This window comes from Trifolium pratense, linkage group LG7 (genome assembly GCF_020283565.1).
Source record: "Trifolium pratense cultivar HEN17-A07 linkage group LG7, ARS_RC_1.1, whole genome shotgun sequence".
Classification (NCBI taxonomy): domain Eukaryota; kingdom Viridiplantae; phylum Streptophyta; class Magnoliopsida; order Fabales; family Fabaceae; genus Trifolium; species Trifolium pratense.
In genome coordinates this window covers 55643468-55665603 of record NC_060065.1, presented here as the reverse complement: position 1 = coordinate 55665603, position 22136 = coordinate 55643468, and the positions used below count along the sequence as shown (strand labels likewise).

The following is a 22136-nucleotide window of genomic DNA, read 5'->3' as shown; positions in this document are numbered from 1 at the left end:
CAGGCCCCTAAATTTTCATTTTTGTTTTTTGAATATAGTTTGGATTTAATTTTCTAAATCAAATAGTAGTTCGGTAAAACGGAAATTTGGAGGGTCTAGAAGTAATATGGAGGCTTAACAGATAAAATTTCTTACTCTTTTATACCTCATTCTTTCTTGGGCTTTTAGCCCTACGTTGATTGCGAGGCATATGACTTGTTTTTGGCCCATTTTCGTTATAATAAAATCTTCATTTCACAGACACGGTAAACACTGACAGATTGAACGTAATCATTATATGTGTTGGTGTCATATCAAGTGTCGGAACACAAACATGCATACATACATTCGATCAGGGAGAATAAATCTGCAGTGTAGAAGTATTTTTTTTTTAAAATATAAGATTCAGTTTATTTCAAAGCTCTCAACTAATGACATTATTGTCATCTGGATATCTGGATGACTAAAAGCTACAATGATTCAATATTATCATTTTCATTTTTGAGTCTGCTGAGCCATTGCCAGTAAAATGTAAATTATTGAAAAAAACAACATACTACATATGTATGTTTTATGATTTATTTCCCTAACTTATAAAAATTAAAAGTTTTTGGTTTGACAAAAAAGAAGTTAAAACTCACCTTTCATGCAAAATATTAAACCCACCTTTGATTAAAAAATAAATTTATTTTATCATTTCTTACTTTCCACTTTCATCAAACAAGTCAAAAATTACTAAGTTTGTATTCTATTTTTTTTCTCTATCCAAATAATCAATTAGTTTTCTTTCCATTTTTCTCTTTCTTCATTCATCTTCTTTCCTAGTCCAAACATCTGCTTGTATAATTGTATTGGCACTTTTGTGAGTTTGTCAATAATTGTTTAACCACTCCCACTCATAATATATTATAAATAAATTTTGGACATTTGATATCAAACTTTTTCCACAACATAAAAGCAGAAGCAAAATTATCCCTTCCTCATTAGCAAACATCCAAAATCTAATAAACAAACTATTATTTATGTAACAACATTTCCAAAATATAAGTTTGGGATGTTTATATTAATTTATCTATCAATGTGGTTGGACATATAGTTATGATTGGTCTAGTGCAGAGTGGAATTTATTCTGTAAAATCTCATCGATCAATATGGTTGATATGAATCTACCATCCATGTCAATGTTTCTAAAATATCCCAAAGGAGATTCATCAGTTTACCCTTTTACATTTGATTTACATAAATTGACGGAACAAATCGAACCTAAAGTTATATGTCCGCACATACTTTAGAATTTATTTGTGCAACCATCATCACATTCTTCGTCATGTTCAAGTATTTACATCAGTCTCCCAACACAATATCTAACAATTTATTGATGATGAAATTAACATACATTTTGGTAGTTACAAACTTATTCAAACATTGTCTAACAAGAACAAAATAAAATGGACATTAAAATAATTAAAACCTATTTCCAAATTCAATATTTAGATTTATGCCTACAAATAACTTTACACCTTAAAACCTTATCTTGAACATAAAATCCAGGCATCACCATAATCTTAACTTTACTTGGACCTTGTGATCTTTGTCTATCAGTAAGCAAATCTTCCATATAGTAACCATCAAAGCTTCTATTCTCTTCAACCCTTAATATTCCCAATGTTGGTGTAAAAGAAAATGCTAAAAGATGTAACAACCAAACACATTTTGCTGCCACAAAAAATGCTTGAAGTAGTGGCTCAGGCCAAGGCCTTAACCAATTAAGTGTAGTGATTATACAACTCATTTTTTGGTCACAGAATTTGCTGAATTCTTCACTATAATATTTTGTACCTTTTTTCAAAACTTCATTCCAGCTCAAATTCCTTAGTGCAACATACGACGAAAATTGCGCACGACGATCTTGTCTAGGGTCTAAGAATTTCGCTGAGCCGTTTTTTTGGAACACTGAATTCTCAAAGTCTTGGTAGAGAGAATTGTTTATGAATGCTTCAAAATGGTAAAGAACTGCTTTTGAGTATTTGGAATTCAATGAGAGCTTATATGGTTGAAGAAGCAAATTCAAGTTTTCTATCAAAGTTTGATCATTTTCTTCAATTTGGCTTATAAGTATCTTGCAAAAATGTTTCACTGATAATCTTGATTCTGACACTATCTGCAAAAACCCTTCTACCATTACATCTTCATTCACCGGCATCATCGGATTTTCTCCATTTCCATCAAATGGTATTCCAACTTTCTCATCACAAAGTGGTGATTCTTTTGCTTGCATTGCTTGTTTCAAAGCTTTTTTCAACTCTTCACAATAACCTTCCAAATACTCAAGCTTTTGTTTCAGCTCACCAAATGAAGATCTCATCTCAGAAACTTCTAATATAGCAGAATCTCTACTCTCATGTGCTTCCATAAGCTCTCTTTTCAACATCTCAATTGACATAATTCCCATATCTTTATTAAGTATCTGAGAAACCTCTTCGGATTCTGTCCTATTCGGCGAAAAACTCTCATTCTTATTCTTATGCTTCCTCTTAAACTTTGGAAAAAGCCATGAAATCATCCCTTTACTTTTATGTTGAGTTTGAAATGATGCATGTGAATCAGTTAAAGGAACAACAATGTTGGAACTTCTATTGTTGTTTTTTGTGTTATCAAATTCACTAGTTATCAAAGCAGGTTTACACCTATTGCAAGAAGATAAAGGTTTGAAATCATCTAAACTATTTCTTCTTCTAGATTTGAAATATTCATTAGGTGATGTTTGAAGAACTGTGATATGATTTGCACAAGAACCTGTTACTGATTTAGTATCATCAATAGGACACATGTGAGATTCTTGATTTAGATTTGTTGAAAAACCAAAAGGTAGTACCTTTCTTGAACTTGACTTCTCCTTGTAATCTTGTACAATGGTACTTTCTATGATGTTTCCTCCTTCTATTCCATTTTCATCCCAACTTTCTGATACTGTTCTACTTTTTGTTGGATTTTGATGTGGCTCATCTTCATAACTCTGTCAATTTTCACAAATTTAGAATTTAACTTTCCATCACAAAAACATGTTCCAAATGAAAAAGTCGAGAATTTCGGTCACGACGTCAAAGGTTTTTTGATATTTTTGTAATTGCAATAAGTTTTTTTTGTATTAACCCTGTTTTCAGAGGAAAGGGCTCCGGTAATTCAGGGTTCTGCTACAACTTACAAGGTAAGTAAAACTTGACCAAAAATTGTTCCTACCAAGAATCGAACTCGAGTTCTCCAGCAGGAGCTCATTAACCACTTGAGTTTGATGTCTTACGTTAATTGCAATGAAAATTAAGGCCGCATCAGCGGATTTAATTGCAATTTCCTAAAATATCAAGGATTGTAGTGCGACGGCAACCGCAATTCAAAACCATGTCTAAGATACTAAAACATCATTGTTGTTGTTGGGTTTTATTGAGCTTCATTAGCTCAATCTTAAAAAGTTTCATGTAAGGCTAAAGATAAAGCAAAAATTCTATATATAAAAAAAAACCCTTTTATATAAAAATTTAAAACCCATTTTAGTGAGGAAGTAAAAAAATAAATTTGAATGTCAAAATTCAAAGGAAAAGTGCATATGTTAAAGCAAAGTTACTAAAAAGATAACTTTTTTTATATAAAAATTCAAAAACCCATTTTAGAGAAGAAATAAAAGAAATTTTTTGAATACAAAAAATGAAAGAAAAAATGTATATATAATTTAGTTGCTTACTGGTGTGAAAACAGGGTAATCTTGAGCAGAGAAGTGAGAAGCAGAGGAAGGAGATGGAAATCTAGCATTGTTTGGGCCTGGGCTTGGGTTTGGGCTATTTCCTTGTGTTAATGCAGCATGAAGAGCTCTTAGTTCAACTGCTTTAGCTATGGCGGTTTGTATTTCTTGTCTGTTAAACTCAGTGTTGTTACTACCATTGTTGTTGTTGTTGTTATGTTGAAAAGGTTGTTGTTGTGAGGTTGCAGCCATGAAAATGTGACAGAGGATAGATAGAACAAAGTAGTGTGTGTGTGTGTGTGGAATGTTTTATTGAGGATTGAAATAAAGAACAAGATGGAGGAACAAGTGGAATTCAACGGTTGGATTTGGTGTGAAGTTGAAGGGTGTTAGTATCTATGGTAGGATTAGGATATTGGATGGAGAGAATCAGAAAATGGAATGAGAGATGATGGAAGGAAAGGTCACATCTTAATCCTAACGAGCTTTGTCTCTTTTCTAATGGGAAAAAATTTATGGGGTGAGCACATGTGATGATGAGAAAGGGAGTAATTTTAATTCCATAATAATAATTATAATAATTTTATTTTTCGTGGTATTGGTACGAAGTTTTCACCGCTGTTAGCGATGATTAATCTTCATCGAAAAATATGTAGGGCACATAAGGTGAGTTATCATTTCCCACCCGAATTTTCTTCATATGCATGAACTAGAAATCGAATCACTAACCACATGTTTAAGGGGATCAATACTCTTAGCACTTGGGCCAATTCATTGTTGGTTATGATAATTTTTTAAACTCAATGTTCAATCTAGTCAAAGGACCGACCAATTTGAGGAAGTCAATTTTACCGTGACCATCTACTTACAGGGGCATCCATTTAAAAGCAGAGTTTAGCTCTGAATGGACTGATCCAACACATAAAGTGACACTGAGAAGATTCAAACTTGAGAACTTTAAAAAAATATTCTACAAAGTCCAAAGTCTTCACCACCATGCCAAACTATGTGGGATTATTTTGATTTATGACTAAATAGAAAATGACCAAAATAGTCTTGGATCTATTAGATCTTTGACTTTAAATTATCTTTAACTTTCGAAATATTTTAAATTTTTTTTTTGACTCTGTGAAAATTCATGGTGCATGTCATTTTAATTTCTTTACTCTTCGATTGATTTTTTAAATAGATCTTTAATTTCTTTACTCTTCAATTGGTTTTTTTAACCACGTGATAATATTGAATAAATGGTTGTGAATTACTGTAGAAACTTTCTACCGGAGAAGATATGTTCTCATAATTAGGGATTCAAACTCCACGACAAGTGTACTAACAAACGGGGTGAAGCCATTTTACCAAAATGCCCTCGTATTTATATTAAGAGAAAACAAAATTAGGTAGTTTGCTTTGTAAGCAAATGATAGGATTAAGGAAGTTTCCCAATGTCCTCTTTGTAAGGTAGAGTACTTCAGCTTTTAATTGAGTATTGATGTTGTCCCCATTTTTGTACCTACTCTTTTTTTCTCTTTACTTTATGATATGATCTTTCACTCTCAAGTCAATTAAGTGTATAATTTAAGTATAAAAAATGTGTGGGATATAATTTCTTATCAAATACCCTTATTCTAAAAATGTGTTTGATAAATGCAATCACTTTCTCTTGAAAATTTATTCTAGTTTCTTTTAAAAATGATTGAAAGAAACGTTTGCATTAAACTTAAATTTGTAGTACATTATTTTACATCTTGGTGTAATGAAAGAATATTCTGTCTGTATATTAAATGCCTAATTAACGTACTATAATTATGACCAATCATGACTGTTATTTTTTTCCCATGCAAACATGGTGACCCTTCATGAAGTTTAATATTGTAAACTTCTCATTGAACCAAAGGTCACCGTTAATTAAAATACAGAAATCACTGTTAATTTTATGGACAATGAATTTTGTGAAAGAGAATTTACAGTAGGGATCCCTAGGATTTTGTCGCATATTTTAAAATTACAAGTCCCTATCCCTACATAGAGTATTTTTGAAGTTGAAGGACAATATTTTGCTATGCTGACATATTCTTGTGTGGTCATGAGACCAAAAAAATTATATTTGATCACACACACAAAACACAACATATAATATAATTATTTAAAAAATATATATTATTTGATTATTACTTCTTCCGTCTCAAAAACTTTAGTTTTTTTGGAGTTTTGCACGGAGATTAAGAAATAATACGGAAAATCATTTTTACCCTTGCTTTATTAAGAAAGAGAAAATATATTTAATTAATACTTTAATTTTTGTAAGGGTACAAATCGTAAAGTATCACTAAATGTTCATTGAATTTTTAAACGGACTAAAATTTTGGAACAAAATTAAAAAACTAAAAAGACTAAAAATTTGGGACGGAGAAAGTATTTTTCTACATTCACTTTTTCTTGTGTGTGACCGAATAAATTTTTTTGAACCACACAAGAATATCTCATAGTATGCTTTAATATAATTGGAAATGGAATTCCACGTAGGACAATAGAATTAGGTATAATGAGTTCACAGGTAGGGACATACGACCCCATTTTATTTTCTCTCATAAATTAAATTCATTATTTTAAAGAAATTCAGATCTCTAAGCCCAGCTAGCAAGGGCAGTTAGGTTTGTCAAACAACCACATGCAATAAAGTGTCTTTTCTTGCTTAACTCTTAGTGTTGACATATATGCCTCAATTAAATTAGTGTTTCTTGACAAAAAAAATTCCAGTGTTTTAATTTCTATCATCAAAGAAAATAGAGTATGGTAAGAAGTTGATTTAATTTACGGAAAGTTTGAGTTTAACTTCCGCAATCAGTATAAAAACTTTATTGATACACATTTTTAAGTAGGAGAATGTTGAATGCAACGAAAAATATTTTCATGATACTTTCACGACATGAGATCACAACTAGTTATTGACTAATTATCACGCATACATCCCATGATTTCCATCAAAGACAAGGGAAAAGCGGTTTAAAAAATTTAACATGTTCAAAATGTACTTCGTGAATGAAAATTTTGTTGAATATAAGCACTACTCTTATAAGTATTTCTGTCAACGTTCTTTAAACTTTAAAGTCTATCTTGACTCTAGTGAACATCGAGATTCAAACTCGATTAAGTTGACACAAATGTATTTATTGACAAATGAATAAAAGGATACCATATATATGCTTTAGAAACCTCAAGATCCAAATTCATAGTAGGTGTTCAATTAGCTATGCTTTAGAAGACAAATGTATTTGTTGTTTGGTTTTGAGTTTTGACTATAAAACGGATTTGATATATGTAGTAGTTGGAAAAGTTTTAGTCTTCTCTCTTAACGACTAAATACTTCCTCTGTCCCAAAATATAAGCAAATATGAGTCAAATAAACTTGATGTATTTGGTTCAAAATTTGGACAAAATACATTCACTTTTATTGACTAACTTTTGCTTATATTTTTGGACGGAGGGAGTAATGTTTTTGTTCCCAACTAAAAAATGTGATGTGTTTTGGTTAGGTTAATCAATTGGGTTGATGACAGAAGAAAGACACAAAGTAAATAAAACAAAATTCAAATTATGAGGAAATATTTCTTATTTATTTTCTCTTCTTACTTCTTCACTCATATAACTTTTTCCTTATTCTCTCTTGCATTTAAATTTCCTCACATTGTTGTTGTATTGATTTTAATTTATTCAATGTATGGAGAAATGAAAATAACAAACCACATATGTTGATTTCAACATAGTTAGCATAAATTTGCTCCACAAGGACCTCTCTCAATCATGATTCAACCAATACTTCCAAATTTTGAACCATCCTCCACCAAGGTATTACATCATGCTACCAACTCTTTCAACTCTATGTTAGTTGTTTATTTTCTCACCTAATAAAATTACTCTCTCTTTTTCATATCAAACCAATTTGGTCGCTCAAGTTTCACATCTATTGCGTCAAGAAAAAAGTGAATCTTGGCCCAATATTAAATTTGAAGAGACAAAAACAATTGAGACTAAAATTGCAACAAATGTGATACTTTTTTTTGACAAAGACAAATGTGATACTTAAGGACCAAAAACTTTGATTTTAAGAGAGGAGGACTATTTTTCGAATCTGATAAGATATATAACAAAAACTACAATTAAGCAAAAACAAAGTTTTTACCTTGTAGCGATGAAAGAAAACTAGACAATACTTAAATATTAACTCAATTTTTTTTTCTAGTACACGGTAATTTTGTTAGATACACCCATGCATCATCCAATTATTAAATGTCAAAATATTTTTTATATTTAATTACTTTAGAACAAAATTCCACGGTATAATGACTTTAAAGAAAAAACTAAACCCTACCCTCAATAACTAAGTTAAATCATGCAACATAATTTACGGGGATTTTACACAATTATTGCGTTACGCGTCAACGCATAGTAACTATTTTTGACCATCTGATCAGAAATAAATGGTTTAGATTAAATTTATATTAAAATTAACCAAATTAATTCAATAAATTAAAATCATTTGATCTGCGGTTGAGATTGTCGAAATCAATTTACATGTGTGTCATTGACAAGTACAACTTACAAGCGTGTAAAATGAAATATATGGGACCTGATCTAGGCAGTTTTATTTGTCAAAATGTCACATGCTTACACCCATTACTATACAAAAACATCACATTTCATTAACTACAAATAGTTTCTTATAATTTGGAATCATACTAGAACAATTTCCATGAAAAAATCTCAAGTAAAATTTTGTTTTGGTTCCTTATCCTTCCTTAGAAATAGAACATGGGAATGTACCTTCGATTACAGCTAATGTGTGTTTGAAGAATATTTATCTTTCGTTTTCACTCACAATCACAGCCTAGCTTGAAAGAAACAAGTGCTATATGAATTACATTTATTGCCAAAGTTAAAAATAAATGAAATATAGTAAATAAAATTATAACCATACAATCACTAAGTATATTTTATATTGTTTTCAAGCGTGGCTTTTTTTTGTCAGTATAAAATGACAAAATCATTTAATATAGCTTAATTATAATTGAAAGTGTTTGGATGAAGTGCTTGTTACATAGTTAAAATTTTAGAAGCTACATTATATTTGGTATGGCATTTTTTGTACTATATAGTGTTTGAATTTTGTCATGTTTTCATTGTTGCATTCAGCAAAAGAGAATATTCCCTATGCTTTATATACCAGTATAATTTTTGGTCTATATATCTAAATTAATTTGTTATCTTATGGTTTTATGATAATTGTTTAACTTAATAATACCTTGCAGGTAGATCATTGTGTTAATTTCTTGTCTTTTATGTTGTCTTAAAATACCTACTATATATCTTTTTCTCATATCATGATTTATTTATTTGTATGTATGTGTCAACCTTTCAGGAGTGAGATTTTGAGAATTCAGAGTTCAACTGCAAGATAAATAAAGTGACGCAATTGAAAATTCAAGGATTAGTAAGCGCTATTCTTATAACGAAAACACAAATTTGCAAGTGATAAACCTATCAGATAAACTCTAGAATCTACCAGAAAGAAAAATTAAACTCTTGAATTTTATTATAATAACAGATAGTCCTTACGACTACAACCCAAAAGTGTTGGAATATTAAAAAGAAACCCAAATGTGATAATTATCCAAAAATAGAAAATTGTTGTTTTTCGGGCTTGAAACAAACTCGGATGGCTTAAAAAGCCCATATGTCACAACAAAGCGGTGAGTTGGACTGAGCTGATTCCCTATTGAAAAACGTATAATAATAGTCATTCTAACATCACACGCCAAACTTACGCAAATCCTGCCGAACCTTTCGGACGAGTAACTTTCTTCTTCGATAGGAGATAGAAAACTCATTAAAGCACTTGACCACTTTATCTCAATCGCTTACTTTATAGTACTAGTGTTATGGGCACATATTATTCATGAATGATTGAATATACGAGATAGAAAAACAAAGTATGTGTGCCTCAAACAATAAAATTCTTGGAAGGATGCATTGCTTTCACATGGCATGGGCTAGTTAAAAGTGATGAATAGGATAATATATAATGGGACAAGTTAGAGATTCAACATTTTCATATAAGATCATATATAGTGTATGGTCTTGATAGGAGAGCAATGATAAATTTTATTGATATTTTTATTTAATGATTTGACAAATCGTATACAATTTTCTACTTTATTTTTTACTAAGTAAAATAACATAATTTATATAATCTAAAATTTTGTTAATAGAAACGAGAAGATATTGAAATTTAATGATTTAATTAGTTCAGTTTTGCAAATGAAACAAATAAAAAGTTCTCACACTAATCGCGATCGGCTGGTAGAATTATAATTTTTTTACTTAAGAACAAAGAAAAAATTCTCACAGATAGAAAACTCTCAATTTAATTATAGTCTTCAAATTCTGATATTTGAGAAGTAGATGAGATTCCTATTTATAGCATAATCTTGAAATTGTAGAAACTACTTATTTTCCACTATCATGCATTTATGCATGTACATTACCTAGAAAAATATAATTTCGCACTAACCAATATAATGACTTCGAGCACTACTAAGAAACATTTAGAGAGGCTAGAAGAATACAAAAGATCATCTAAAAATCTATCCATAAAAAAAAATTACATATAAAAATAAAGAAATTTGGATTCTTTTTAGTCCAATATCACTATCAGTATACATACCGGACATTAGCCAGGTATGATATTCGAATATATTAGACTATTATTACTCCCTCCGTCCCAAAAAGAATGACTCATTTTGAATATATGCACTATTCATATATATTGTTTTGACCATATTTTTCTACTAATAAATAAAAAAAAATATTAACATATAAGATGTTGTTAGATTCGTCTCGATGAGTATTTTCAAAATATCAATTTTTTATAATTTTTACTATTATACAATTAAAGATATTAGTCGCCAAAGTTATGCATTGGCATGCGTGTTTCGGTCAACTGGGTCATTCTTTTTGGGACGGAGGGAGTATATTTGAATCATTTGATTAGTCATTGTATTTGATAGTATAGTACACATTGAAGTCATACCTTTTTTTCCATATGTGGTATATTATACAGACGTATCTGTACCTTAAATTTTTTTTTTTAATATCATATTTCGTACCGGCATTCATACGGGATACTATTATCATACCCACACCTAGACTAGTCTATTAGATGTCAATGTGTTTAATCAATACAAACCACGAGGCTTTTTTTTTTTTTTTTGGGTTATAGATCCAACCTCTACATAGGTGGATAGCCTTAATCGAGGTGTGTAACAGGAAAGCCCGAAGTCTGTTTCTATCCCTGTCAGCGGAGATGCCAACCACCTCTCCTTTTCACGAACACATACATACCATGAGACTACTAGTAATTCTTCTTCAAATGCTCTAATCATCAATCTTGGGTGTGAGCAAAGTATAGAATTAGTGGGTCATGAGTGTCTTGAAGAAAAATCAAACACTAATGAAAAGAATAAAACTGTATATACACTATATAAATATACAGTATCCAGGGTTTAAATTCTCGTAACCCGACTATTCATCTTAAAATATATGAAATTTTAGTTACTAGACTATTTGACAAAAAAAAAATATACATTGTCCGAAAAACAAAATTATTGTCCAAATAATATTTCTCAGATTAGAACGTATTCAATTTTCATTTAGATCTCATTATTTTCCTCCACAGGAATGCCGAAAAAAATCTAATATTTCTATTTTTCATATTAAATATAAATAAAAGTTAAAATGTATTTGGTTTAAATTTGAGCTAAATACATTTTAAATTTTGTTTATATTTAAGACGGAGGAATAAATTTTATATTTTGATGTTTTTTGTCCAGCAGCCTAATAGTGGCTAGAAATTCCCTCAGAATACGTGAAGTATCGGGTTTAAACTCCGACTCCTGTATAATATATGTGATGTTCCTACCGACTAAGTCAAGCTCACTTTATATTTCGAATTCTAATTAATGTCTTGAACGTTCATTGTTTTTTTATGATACTTTATTTCCTTTGATGATAGAACGTTCAATGTATGTATTAAACTGAATGGGCTTAATGTGTTCCGCATGCAAAGGAAACGTTGGAATTGTAATTTCAAAAATTTGTAAAAAAATAGATTAAAAAAAATCTTTATCTCTTGAAAATGAAATACAGAAATTCAAACTTAGTATTATCATATTCATAGGGTTTTACAAATGTATTCAAGAGTAACAGTACTTGCGCATTGATCGTATACACAACAAGACTTGATGCTATGGACACCAAATCAAAGGGTTTTGTCTAAATTGCTATGTTTTCATTTCTTCATTTTTGTATTACTCATTTTTATTTCTTCTATCAATGATATTGATCGGTGCTCTTGTGTTTGTTATAAATTCCATTTTCATCGGCTAGCTCCACCTTAGGTTTATGAAATTATTTGTGAATTTTTTGAAATTGGATCATCTATAGCTGTTCTATGGTACTAGGAAATGATCCAGGTGCGAATGAAGTAATGGACACTCCTTGGATTGGGCCTGTTCCAGTGTCGGACATGCGCCAGTGTCCTTCACCGACATGACATTTCTTAGATTAGGCTTGTCCCGGTGCAGGACACGTGTCGGTGTCCATCACATATGATTACATTGAATTATGTCATTTTTTTCTTCAAATTATTATTTGTGTCGACGCGTCAGTGTCATTGTAGAGTGCAATATTTGTGTTTGTGTTTGTGTTTGTGCTTCATTATGGTAATAGGAAATGATCCAGGTGCGAATGAAGCGTCCCTCCTCGGATTAGGTCTGTCCTGGTCGGACACGCGTCTGTGTCCAAATGACACTGATACATATGATTATATTAAATTATGTCATTTTTTTCCAAATTATTATTGGTGTTGACGTGTCAGTGTCTGTGTAGTTTGCAATATCTGTGTGTCTGCGTTTGTGCTTCATTGTTCATTTATCTTTCATGTTTATTGCAGGGAAACACAAGGGGAAGCAGAAGGAAGAAAGAAGCAACCGTCGTGTTCTTGGAGATATCGGTAATCTTGAGGGGAATCAGGTTTCAAGACCCATCACAAGGTTCTGAAATTTTCTTGCCATTGTCATGTTTCTTGTAGTTTTCTTGCAGGGAAAGATACAAATAACCAAGCTTATTTGTTGCTTGTAGGAATTTCCATAAAAAATTATTGGAAAAAGCAGAAGCTGCAGCTGTGAGTGTTCTTTGCTGTCTTTATTTGTCAATGATCAGGTTTGAATTTTGAAGTGAATGGCCTTCTTGTATTGCAGAACTCGGCACCAGAATTAGAAGTTCCGGCTAATTATGACCAAGGAGCTACACTAAGGAATCAAGTAATGTACATTTTATTTGTTTTGCGGTAGACCATTACTTAAAATGTTGACTGAAACTGTAACGGTTGAGAGATGATTTGATCGGTGTCAGTTTGAAACTCTAATGAAAATGAATGTTTTGAAGCATGCATATTTGTTTTATATTTGTTTTCGTCAAACTGACACTGATCAAGTCTTCGTCTCAACCGTGAAAATTAGGAGGATCGTCTGCTTTTACTTATGCAACATGCCTATTGCTGTTGAAATTTCAAATGATTTTCAAGTACTGGTGGACGCCGTAGAATTAGCTAATGATGCATACTTATTGAATAATTCTTGTGATTGACTCGTTCTACTTTAACCTACCTAACGTCTGTTTTCAGAATGTTGGTGATGATTGTGCTCAAAAGCCAAATCCTGAGGCTGTACATGTCGACAGTTCTGAAGCAGGAGAAAAACTTGATTTAGTTCCTAAAAAAGAGGGCAGCGGAAGATCTTCTAGGGAGGACCCGATTCTGAATTCGCCACTTACTACATTAAGCAAGGTGCTTCAATTCTGTCCACAACATGCCTAGTGTCGTTGATATTTCAAATGATTTTCCAAGTACTGGTGGACGCTGTAGAACTAACCAATGATGCATACTTATCGAATAATTCTTGTGATTGACTCAATCTAGTTTGACATGCCTAATGTATATTTTCACAATGTTGGTGATGATTGTGCTCGAAAGCCAAATCCCGAGGCTGTAGATGTCGATAGTTCTGAAGCAGGAGAAAAACTTGATTCAGTTCCTAAAAAAGAGGGCAGCGGAAAATCTGCTAGGGAGGACCAGATTCCGAATTCGCCACCTACTACAAAAAGCAAGGTGCTTCAATTCTGTCCAACACATAATGAGTGATAGGTTTGAAATGAAAGACTCCGTGCATGTTTGGATTGACTGCGAGTTTGACAAAATCACAGTGGTGCCGTGATTTTATTGAAGCTCAAAAGTGTAGCTTTTGACATAATCACGCTAGCATGCTGTGATTTTACCTAACTAATCGTCAATCTAAACGTACACTTCCTCTATCCTCACTTTAGTCTTTTTCAGTGGTTTTCTAGATTGTGATGTGTTTCCATACAGATTGCTCGCAGAATCTTGATTGAGCCCGAGGATCAGCCTGTTGACATGGATGCAGATGATGATACCAATAATTTAGCAGCAGATGAATATCTTGATGAACTATACAATTTCTACAAGCTAACAGAAGTACCTAATACCTTTCTCCTTTTACTTTTTACATACACGAGTTTAAGCAGGAGGTCTCGAGTTCGACCCTAGAAACTAATGTAACTACTAATTACTAATATAATTTATATTACAGGAAGAAAATCGAGCTTCGGACTACATGGAATCACAGAGGGAAATCAATACTAAGATGAGGACTATTGTCGTGGACTGGTTGGTTGAAGTTCATCGTCATTTTAAATTGAAGACAGAGACACTCTTTCTTAACATTAACATAATTGATAGATACCTCTCATTGATTAATGTACCAAAAAAAGAGCTACAGTTAGTGGCAATATGTTCAATGTCCTTAGCTTGCAAATATGAAGAAGTGTCATATCCTAAGGTTCAAAAATTCTCAACATTACTATCGATATGTTCTTATTATTTCTAAATTTCTATATCATTATTCGAGCTTGATGTTGCAGGTAAATGATTTGTTGGAGATATCAGATAAATTTTATAACAGACGCCAGTTTATTTCAAGGGAGAGAGATATTGTTGAAAAGCTTCAATGGAATTTTACAGTAACTACACCCTATGTATTTTTAGTTCGACTTATTAGAGCATCTATTGTTCAAGATAAAGAGGTAAGTGTTATGTTTAGAGTAAATAAACATTATAGACTATAGTCCTTGAAATTATAATAGTGTTCCAATTTAGTCTTCAAATTTACGAAATACCAAGTGCATATTTGGATTCGCGGCGAGTTTGACAAAGTTATGGTGAACCACCGTGATTTAAAAATGTTACACTTTGGAGCTTCTACAAAATCACGGTGCCACTGTGATTTCTGCAAATCCACCGTGATGTCAAACGTTTTTTAGACCAAAACTGTGATACCAAACTTATGCTTATCTTGAGACTATTCAAACCAATTTAAATAAATGATTCTGATAAATATCTATTGATATTTGTATAGATGGAGAACATGGCATTTTACCTAGCAGAACTTGGACTTGGAAATTATTATGTCATGGTATTATTCTCGCCTTCACAGATTGCTGCAGCAGCTGTTTACTCGGCTCGTTGTATACTCAATAGGATTCAATATTGGAATCAATATCTGCAGAACCTAGCTGGTTACTGCATAGAACAAATCAAGTATTTTCCCTTCTTAAATGCTAGTAATAATCTTCAATTATAAAGTAATCCGAGTTCTAAAATTTAACTAATTATGATTGTTTCTCTCAGAGATTGCGCGAAGCTATTAGTGAGGATATACGCAAGTGCAGCAGATGTTAAAACCAAATCAGTGTACAACAAATTCTCAAGTCCTAGGAAAGGTCACATTGCTCTTTTACCACAGCCGCGTAACATCGAAGAAAGATTGTAGAAGCTTCTTTGTTTTGTTGGTATTTTTGAAAACGATTCTTTGTAGCCGTTTGCTTGAAGCTAGATCATTTAACGTATGTTAAGATGAACGGTGAGTTTGTACAAGCTCCGAAGTATAACTTTTGTAAAATTTGTTGCGTCTGACCGTGAAATAAATGCTTAATCTTAGAACAATACCACAAGTCTTCACTAACTCATTTTTCACTTCCTCCAATATTAAAGAGATTTTAAAGGAATAGAAACTGGGTTTAAAAAAATTTAGATGCTAGGAGGATAGCTGATTGAATTTATAAGCTAGCTTCAGCGAATAAGATAGCTGATTGAATATGTAATGTTTGTTAATTCAATTTGCCTATAACCTATTATCTTAGTTGAAATAATTAAATATTAATTAAACATATTTTTTTATGTCATTTCATATTTATATGGTATAGTTTTTTATTTATTTTTTTGATAAGCATTTATATGGTATAGTTAAATTGCTACTTTTATCTAACACTAAAATTCAATCAACTATATGCTATTTTATGCCAAACAAAGCCAAACTTGATTATTATAAAAGTAAGGAAAATGATTATTTTTACGAAACCCAGATACAAGAAACACGCAAATGTACATCTCACACCGACCAAAAAAGAAATTGGGGGAACGGGATGCACTCTGAGCATCACCGTCTCCCTGTTACTACAAACTATGCCAGCTATAACAACTAACTGACAGCTAATAAATAGCTAACTAACAAAACAGAAAAACAGAGTCTGTTAGTTCAGAACCCAGACTTGCTACAACAGCCTCCAAGAGAGTCAGAGGCTCACTGCATCGGAGGTTATACAGAGACTGAAAGCATCAGACTTGAGAAGACTCACTGATGTTGTGAAAGTTCCCTTGAGAAGACTCATTTACAACATCTTTCTGTAATTTTAATTAATTTCACAACACAACATAGATTAAGCTCCTTAATAATAAAGGTCATTTTTTCAAAGTATTAACCAACTCTATATGCTTCATTATTCTACAAGTCCAGTGTAATGTATATAGTTTGTATTTATGTACATTACAAAAAAAATAAAAAACAACAAAATCATAGTGTCAACTATGTATAATATATATTATACCCAATTGCTAGACAGAGAGAAATCATGAAATCTGAATGATGATTCACCAGCAGTGTCTCTCTCAAGCCGCGACTGCGAAACCTCACCAGTGATATCAGTTGGATCAGAAGCTTCTGGAGGCAAAGGCAGTGTATGAGTTTCATTCGAAAAGCGACCAATTTGAACTTCAGATGGCAATGGTTGCAACACAGAAGGAGATAAAGCTCTGAATCTATTGCTTCCACCGCTCGAATTAACCAATGATCGGTCCCAAAGGAAGACATGAAGGAGAATTGGAACTCTAGTGTGTCTGTGTAAGGATAGCTTCTGGCTCAAGGAAACTGTGTCGTAACATCGAATTGCTCCTGTTGAAGATACCATCCATGGAAGTACTTTTTGGTTTGATACTCTTGAAACTACCAATAACCTACAAGTATCTGTTGCTAGTTTATAGAGACTGCTTAGCCCCGAACGTGTAGAGGGCACATTTTCTTGATTAATCACCGACGAAATGAAAATAAATCCCTGTACATTGCAATAAAAGTATCAGCTAAAAATTTGAAAAAGTCTTTTGCTGCAATCTAGGCCAGACATCATGGTTTTTGATGTCTCCATGACTAAAATTGAGGACAAATCATAAAATAATGAATGAGAGATAGAGAGAGAGAGAGAGGGAGACCTCTTCTGTTCGACTAATGGCGAATCCGAGCTTTGAATCTTCCTCTTTTAGTTTGATCTCAATAGAAAGCTCTCCACCAACAGGAGCATACCATAAGCGAATGGCTCGAACAACGCCTATATCTATTCCATGGTAATCTTCAAAGCCATAAAGGCTTGCATTTGCTAGGTTAGATAAGTCAGAAAGAGACCCTGTATTCACAGTGGAAGAAGCTGTCTCCCCAGATATCTGCCACAAAAACAAAAGTACTAAGTCTTTTTTTTCAAGCTTAGTTGTTTAAGTTAAACTTGTGATCATTTATTTACCTTAGTGAGTAGGGACTCGGTTTGAATGTTCATGAAGACAATAGGGACACCAGAAGCTTGACCTGCATTGATCCAAGCATTTGCTCTTGCTAGGGTGTCCTCTAGATCATTGTAGCGAGATGATACTCTATCCGAAGCTTTTGGAAGGAGTAATATGGAAAGGAAATTACTCGAATTCGGAACTGGTAGCATCTCTTGCATTGTCCTCTCCCATGGATAAGAAACATATCCATCTTGTAGTTTTGTCTTGGTTAGTGCATTTACCATCCTACTACTCCTTGAAGCTGAAAATTATGGTTATAATGTGAGAAAGTAAAAAAGCTAAAAAAAGGTATTACAATTCCATTGTAGAACAAATAACTACTAAGACTTGTGCTACAAAAAATCAATCATTAAGGTGAATGCAAAGATTCATTGATATTCCTGTCTTTTAAGTTCATGTGATATATAACCTTTCAATCAGTTGAAATTCATAATACATGATTGTGTTCAAAGCAGAACTATGATATTTGAAGAAACAGATAAGGCTTTTGGCCAAGATTATTTACCTTACCGCATATTCACTCAAAACCTTAAATATTAAATATGAGTCACATGTTTTATCTATTTTATTTTGCTCATTTCCAAAATTTCCCACTTAAATATGAGTCTCACACATAACTATACTTGCATCGCCGCTACAGATCAACGATACAAGGATCCAGACAAGTCATATATAGAAATGGATCGAAAGTTTTCCTAGCAGTGGTGTTAGTCGGCGTATTCATTTGATTGGTAAAATTAATTCTAGACCATGAAAATTGATTTTACATGTCACCTAAACATATAAATTTTACTTCACTTTTGGAGGAAGTAAAATTGATTTTAGAGGAAATATTTCTTAAGCCAATGGCGCCAATTCTTATGTCGGATACAGAACTGACTTAAAAAGCGTTTTTTGTACTAGTGGATATCCCCTAAACATTAAATATTTGGATCGAAATTCGCTAGACCCTGCCTATTCAATCTAAGTTTCTAACTGATGACCATTAGAAATTGTCCCTATCATTCATGTGCAGCAGCAAGGAAGGACCCATGTGACATCATCACAAGTTTCATGCACAACATAACATGGTGCATGAATTGTTGACAAACTTTGTAGCTATCATATGAAAAAGTCATTGCCTCCAATAAAAGTCATTGCCCGTTGTCAACATTCAATTCAACAACGCCAATCAGTTCAAACAAAGTGAGTGAGAACTCAGAAAGTGATGGATTTCATTTCTATAAAGATTAACGAGTAGGAAGAAGTTTATGCTAAGGCAGCTAAGCATCTATAATCACATGATAGGATAGGGTTTAGTAAAAGAAGGGACCATTTTTATTTTATTTTTGGTCAAAGAAGGGAATCATGACAACAATCGTCATTGGATTGAGATCAAGTGATTCAAGTTTTAATATCGAAATTTTTATTTAATTTAAATAAAAATTGAAATTTCTATTGAAATCTAAATTGTCCGATCTCGATCGAATGGCTACAGTTGTCCTAAACACATGAACACGGCGAAAATGTGACAGCAGGTAATCCAATTTGATAAGAAGGACTTAAAATTTAATGGATTGTGTTTGACTACTGCATTCAAGTAGTAAAATATTGGTAGTCATTTGATCAAGATCAGATTATCCAGACTTAAAATTGGTACTTTAAATTATAAAACTAAAATATTCTTTTTACCCAGACCATTTAATCATAATCGAATGACGACCAATGTTTCCAAACTCAAATTTAATGTTAATTTTTGGTCCTTGTGTTCTCTAATTCATGATTTTAGTCTCCTATTTCTTTCCCTTTTTTTGTTGTCAAAAGTAGCCTTGTGGCTAAAAATTCATTTCTTAAAATGAATAAATGAGAGATTTCGGGCTCAAACCCTGACCCTTAATCTAATAGTAATTACTAGTCGATCAAATTTATTTCCATTTTAAGTAGCCTTATTTTTGTTGTCGAGCTCGAGTGATAAGGTGGTTCGATTCCCACTGGTGCCAATTTCGGTGGGCTAAGTCCATACAGAGCAAAAAAAATATGAGTGTTCATGATTCACACGTGTGAAAGGAAATCACGTGGGAACAAAAATGAAAATGTAACGGGAAGCAACAACAATCTCACACACATGCACTCAAACTATTACTATTTTAAATTTTTAATAACAACAAAAACAAAACACAAACGCAAAAGCTAAAAAAATTAATCAAAAAGTCAAAAAAGCAAAAACAGATAAAGTAAGTTAAGTTAGGTGTAAAGCAATTAATCAATTACCTTGAATCTCAAAGCATTCAACTTCGGTTCGATCCAAAAACCCGACAACATAATTCGGGTCATCAATGGATCTCAAAACAAACTGTTTCTTCCCCGTTAACTCATTCGGAACAATACAAGCTTGTAACTCTGCTAATTCATCAGAACCTCTTCGAACACGAATCATAATCGATGTTTCTTTTTTCTTATAAGCTTCTTGAAGAATCTTCTGAATTCCACTTTTTCCACCTTTAAACGGTGAATTGAATCGGATCTGTGATTTTGATTTTGTTCCAATTCGAATCTCTTCAACTATATCACCAGTTTGTAACATGTCTACTTTCCATTCATCTGCTTTTGAACTTCCTCGTAGACATTCAATTGATAAAACTTTTGGTTCTCTTGTTGGTGAATCGGTTTTGTCCATGATCATGTTTCAGTTTAAAGTTGTGTTTGTGTTATTAATTTGTCATGTGATGTTTCAGTTTAAGTTGTGAATTATTTCAGAATGTGGTTTTGGTTTTTTGGGTTTGGTTTTTTTTGTGTGTGTCGTGTGAATCTATCATAAGTATTTGATTGATATAACTGTATATAGTTTTTTAAGTAAGGTGAAAATATAATTAAGAATGTAAAGTCAAAGAATCTATACTACATATACTAATGGTGGTGGGAACATGATATATTCTGTGAAGTTTCATATAATATTAAAATATTACTAATAAATAAATTATTCAGGAAAAGTTAGAATTGTTGTAGACTTGACTGAATTTGTTCTATGGAGGTTTTGGCTCAAATCTTGATTTGAATATATAATATATATAATGATTTCATTTGAGTGTGACTTGAACAATTAATTACATCTTTATTATGGATTATTCAAATTTTGATGAGAATGTAATTTGGTCATGATTATAACCACAATATTATTTCTAGAAAGTATTATAATGAAGACAAAACTATATCAGATGCAGTATCAAGTTCAATTGACAATGTTGATATTATTAGGTTAAATACGAGTGTGCATTTCGTCGATTCTAAAATTAACCAAGGATAGCAGTTTGCATCTCTACCATTAAAAGAGCATTTTTTTACGATTTTTTTTTTCTTTTTGAATTTTAAATGAAAGGTATAGATTTGATTGGAGGAAATTCACATAGGAGAGGATCTACTCTCGTTAAATACATTTATCCCGAGTTCAAATTTAAAATGTGTTTAAATTTGTATTTTAGTGATATTTATTATTTCGTCTATGTACAAAAAGAAAATTATATAAACTGCATTGATTCTTTGGTTTAATTTAAATTTTCACATGAGTTATTCGTTTTTTTTTTTAATTGTCAAATCTTTTATGTTTGAAAATGTCAACCATACTGTAACAAATTTTACTTTTCATCTTGGTATGTTATCAAAAGTCAAATTTTTCATTCATAAAGGTAAAGAGCTAGTTTATACTAGTGATAGAATACATGATGGGTATTAACAACGCGTTGATACTAGAAATGTCAATAAGAGAGGGTTGGGGTTGGGGCGGGAGTGATCACCTATTCCCGTCCTCACCCCTCAGAAAGTCCTCTACCCACATTTTCATTTTCCAACATGACAAGATTTTATCCCTCGTTTCAATTCCTACGTGTCCCATTTCTTATCCCATATAATTGAGTTTTTGAAAAGCACATATGACCTACCAAGATGATCAAGCTTTGTATCGGCTTCCATTTAAGTAGGAAAAGGGTTTTGTTGGTTATTTTTCAGGTCTACAAATAAGGATCCACAAGTTGTAGTGAGATCAAAGGTGAAGATGTAATTTTTAAAGATCCATAATATCATATAAGCTCATATTTTTATTTTATGAAAATTGATAATGTAGTCTTTCACTCTTCAACGAAATTTCTTAGAGGAAATGATTTGGAAGTTAACTAAGTAAATGAGTGGGAGGTGTATTCCGCAAATAATGCTGTGTGTGTACACATGTGGACTGACTCTGACTTGGAATGGAAGCTTCACAAAGTGCAGCCCACATATGCTGAAGAATTTTGTACTGCAACCATCATACCAACGTCATACTTCACAAGCTTCAAACGTAGTGTAGGGTCAATTTCAAAGAATGATTAT

General features: G+C 32.1%; 3 protein-coding genes and 1 non-coding gene across 5 annotated transcripts; 1 reads left to right on the top strand and 3 right to left on the bottom strand.

Annotated features, from left to right (window-relative positions):
- Window positions 1-1329: 1329 nt before the first annotated feature.
- Window positions 1330-4253, bottom strand: LOC123894044 (IRK-interacting protein-like). The gene is made up of 2 exons (XM_045943916.1): window positions 3719-4253; window positions 1330-2995 (listed from the first exon to the last, which is right to left on the bottom strand). The coding sequence occupies exons 1-2, from the start codon at window positions 3965-3967 to the stop codon at window positions 1463-1465; spliced, it is 1782 nt and encodes a 593-aa protein (XP_045799872.1). The 5' UTR covers window positions 3968-4253; the 3' UTR covers window positions 1330-1462.
- A 3172-nt stretch (window positions 4254-7425) lies between these two features.
- LOC123894043 (G2/mitotic-specific cyclin S13-7-like) lies at window positions 7426-15823 on the top strand. Of its 2 annotated transcripts, none has more exons than XM_045943915.1 (10): window positions 7426-7561; window positions 12723-12822; window positions 12911-12953; window positions 13030-13092; window positions 13455-13937; window positions 14196-14321; window positions 14437-14685; window positions 14768-14929; window positions 15262-15443; window positions 15534-15823. In XM_045943915.1, the coding sequence occupies exons 5-10, from the start codon at window positions 13755-13757 to the stop codon at window positions 15673-15675; spliced, it is 1044 nt and encodes a 347-aa protein (XP_045799871.1). In that variant the 5' UTR covers window positions 7426-7561; window positions 12723-12822; window positions 12911-12953; window positions 13030-13092; window positions 13455-13754; the 3' UTR covers window positions 15676-15823. The 2 variants fall into 2 exon arrangements, with proteins under 2 accessions (XP_045799871.1, XP_045799870.1); XM_045943914.1 differs by lacking the exon at window positions 7426-7561 and adding an exon at window positions 8789-8843.
- On the bottom strand, window positions 10973-11105 carry LOC123900209. Its single transcript, XR_006805863.1, has one exon. It is a non-coding gene; the product is annotated as a U6atac minor spliceosomal RNA (small nuclear RNA).
- Window positions 15824-16628: 805 nt separating the features above from the next.
- On the bottom strand, window positions 16629-20815 carry LOC123894042. The gene is made up of 4 exons (XM_045943912.1): window positions 20046-20815; window positions 17753-18036; window positions 17448-17675; window positions 16629-17293 (listed from the first exon to the last, which is right to left on the bottom strand). Exons 1-4 carry the CDS (start codon window positions 20455-20457, stop codon window positions 16784-16786), a joined length of 1434 nt encoding a protein of 477 aa, XP_045799868.1. The 5' UTR covers window positions 20458-20815; the 3' UTR covers window positions 16629-16783.
- Window positions 20816-22136: the final 1321 nt, after the last annotated feature.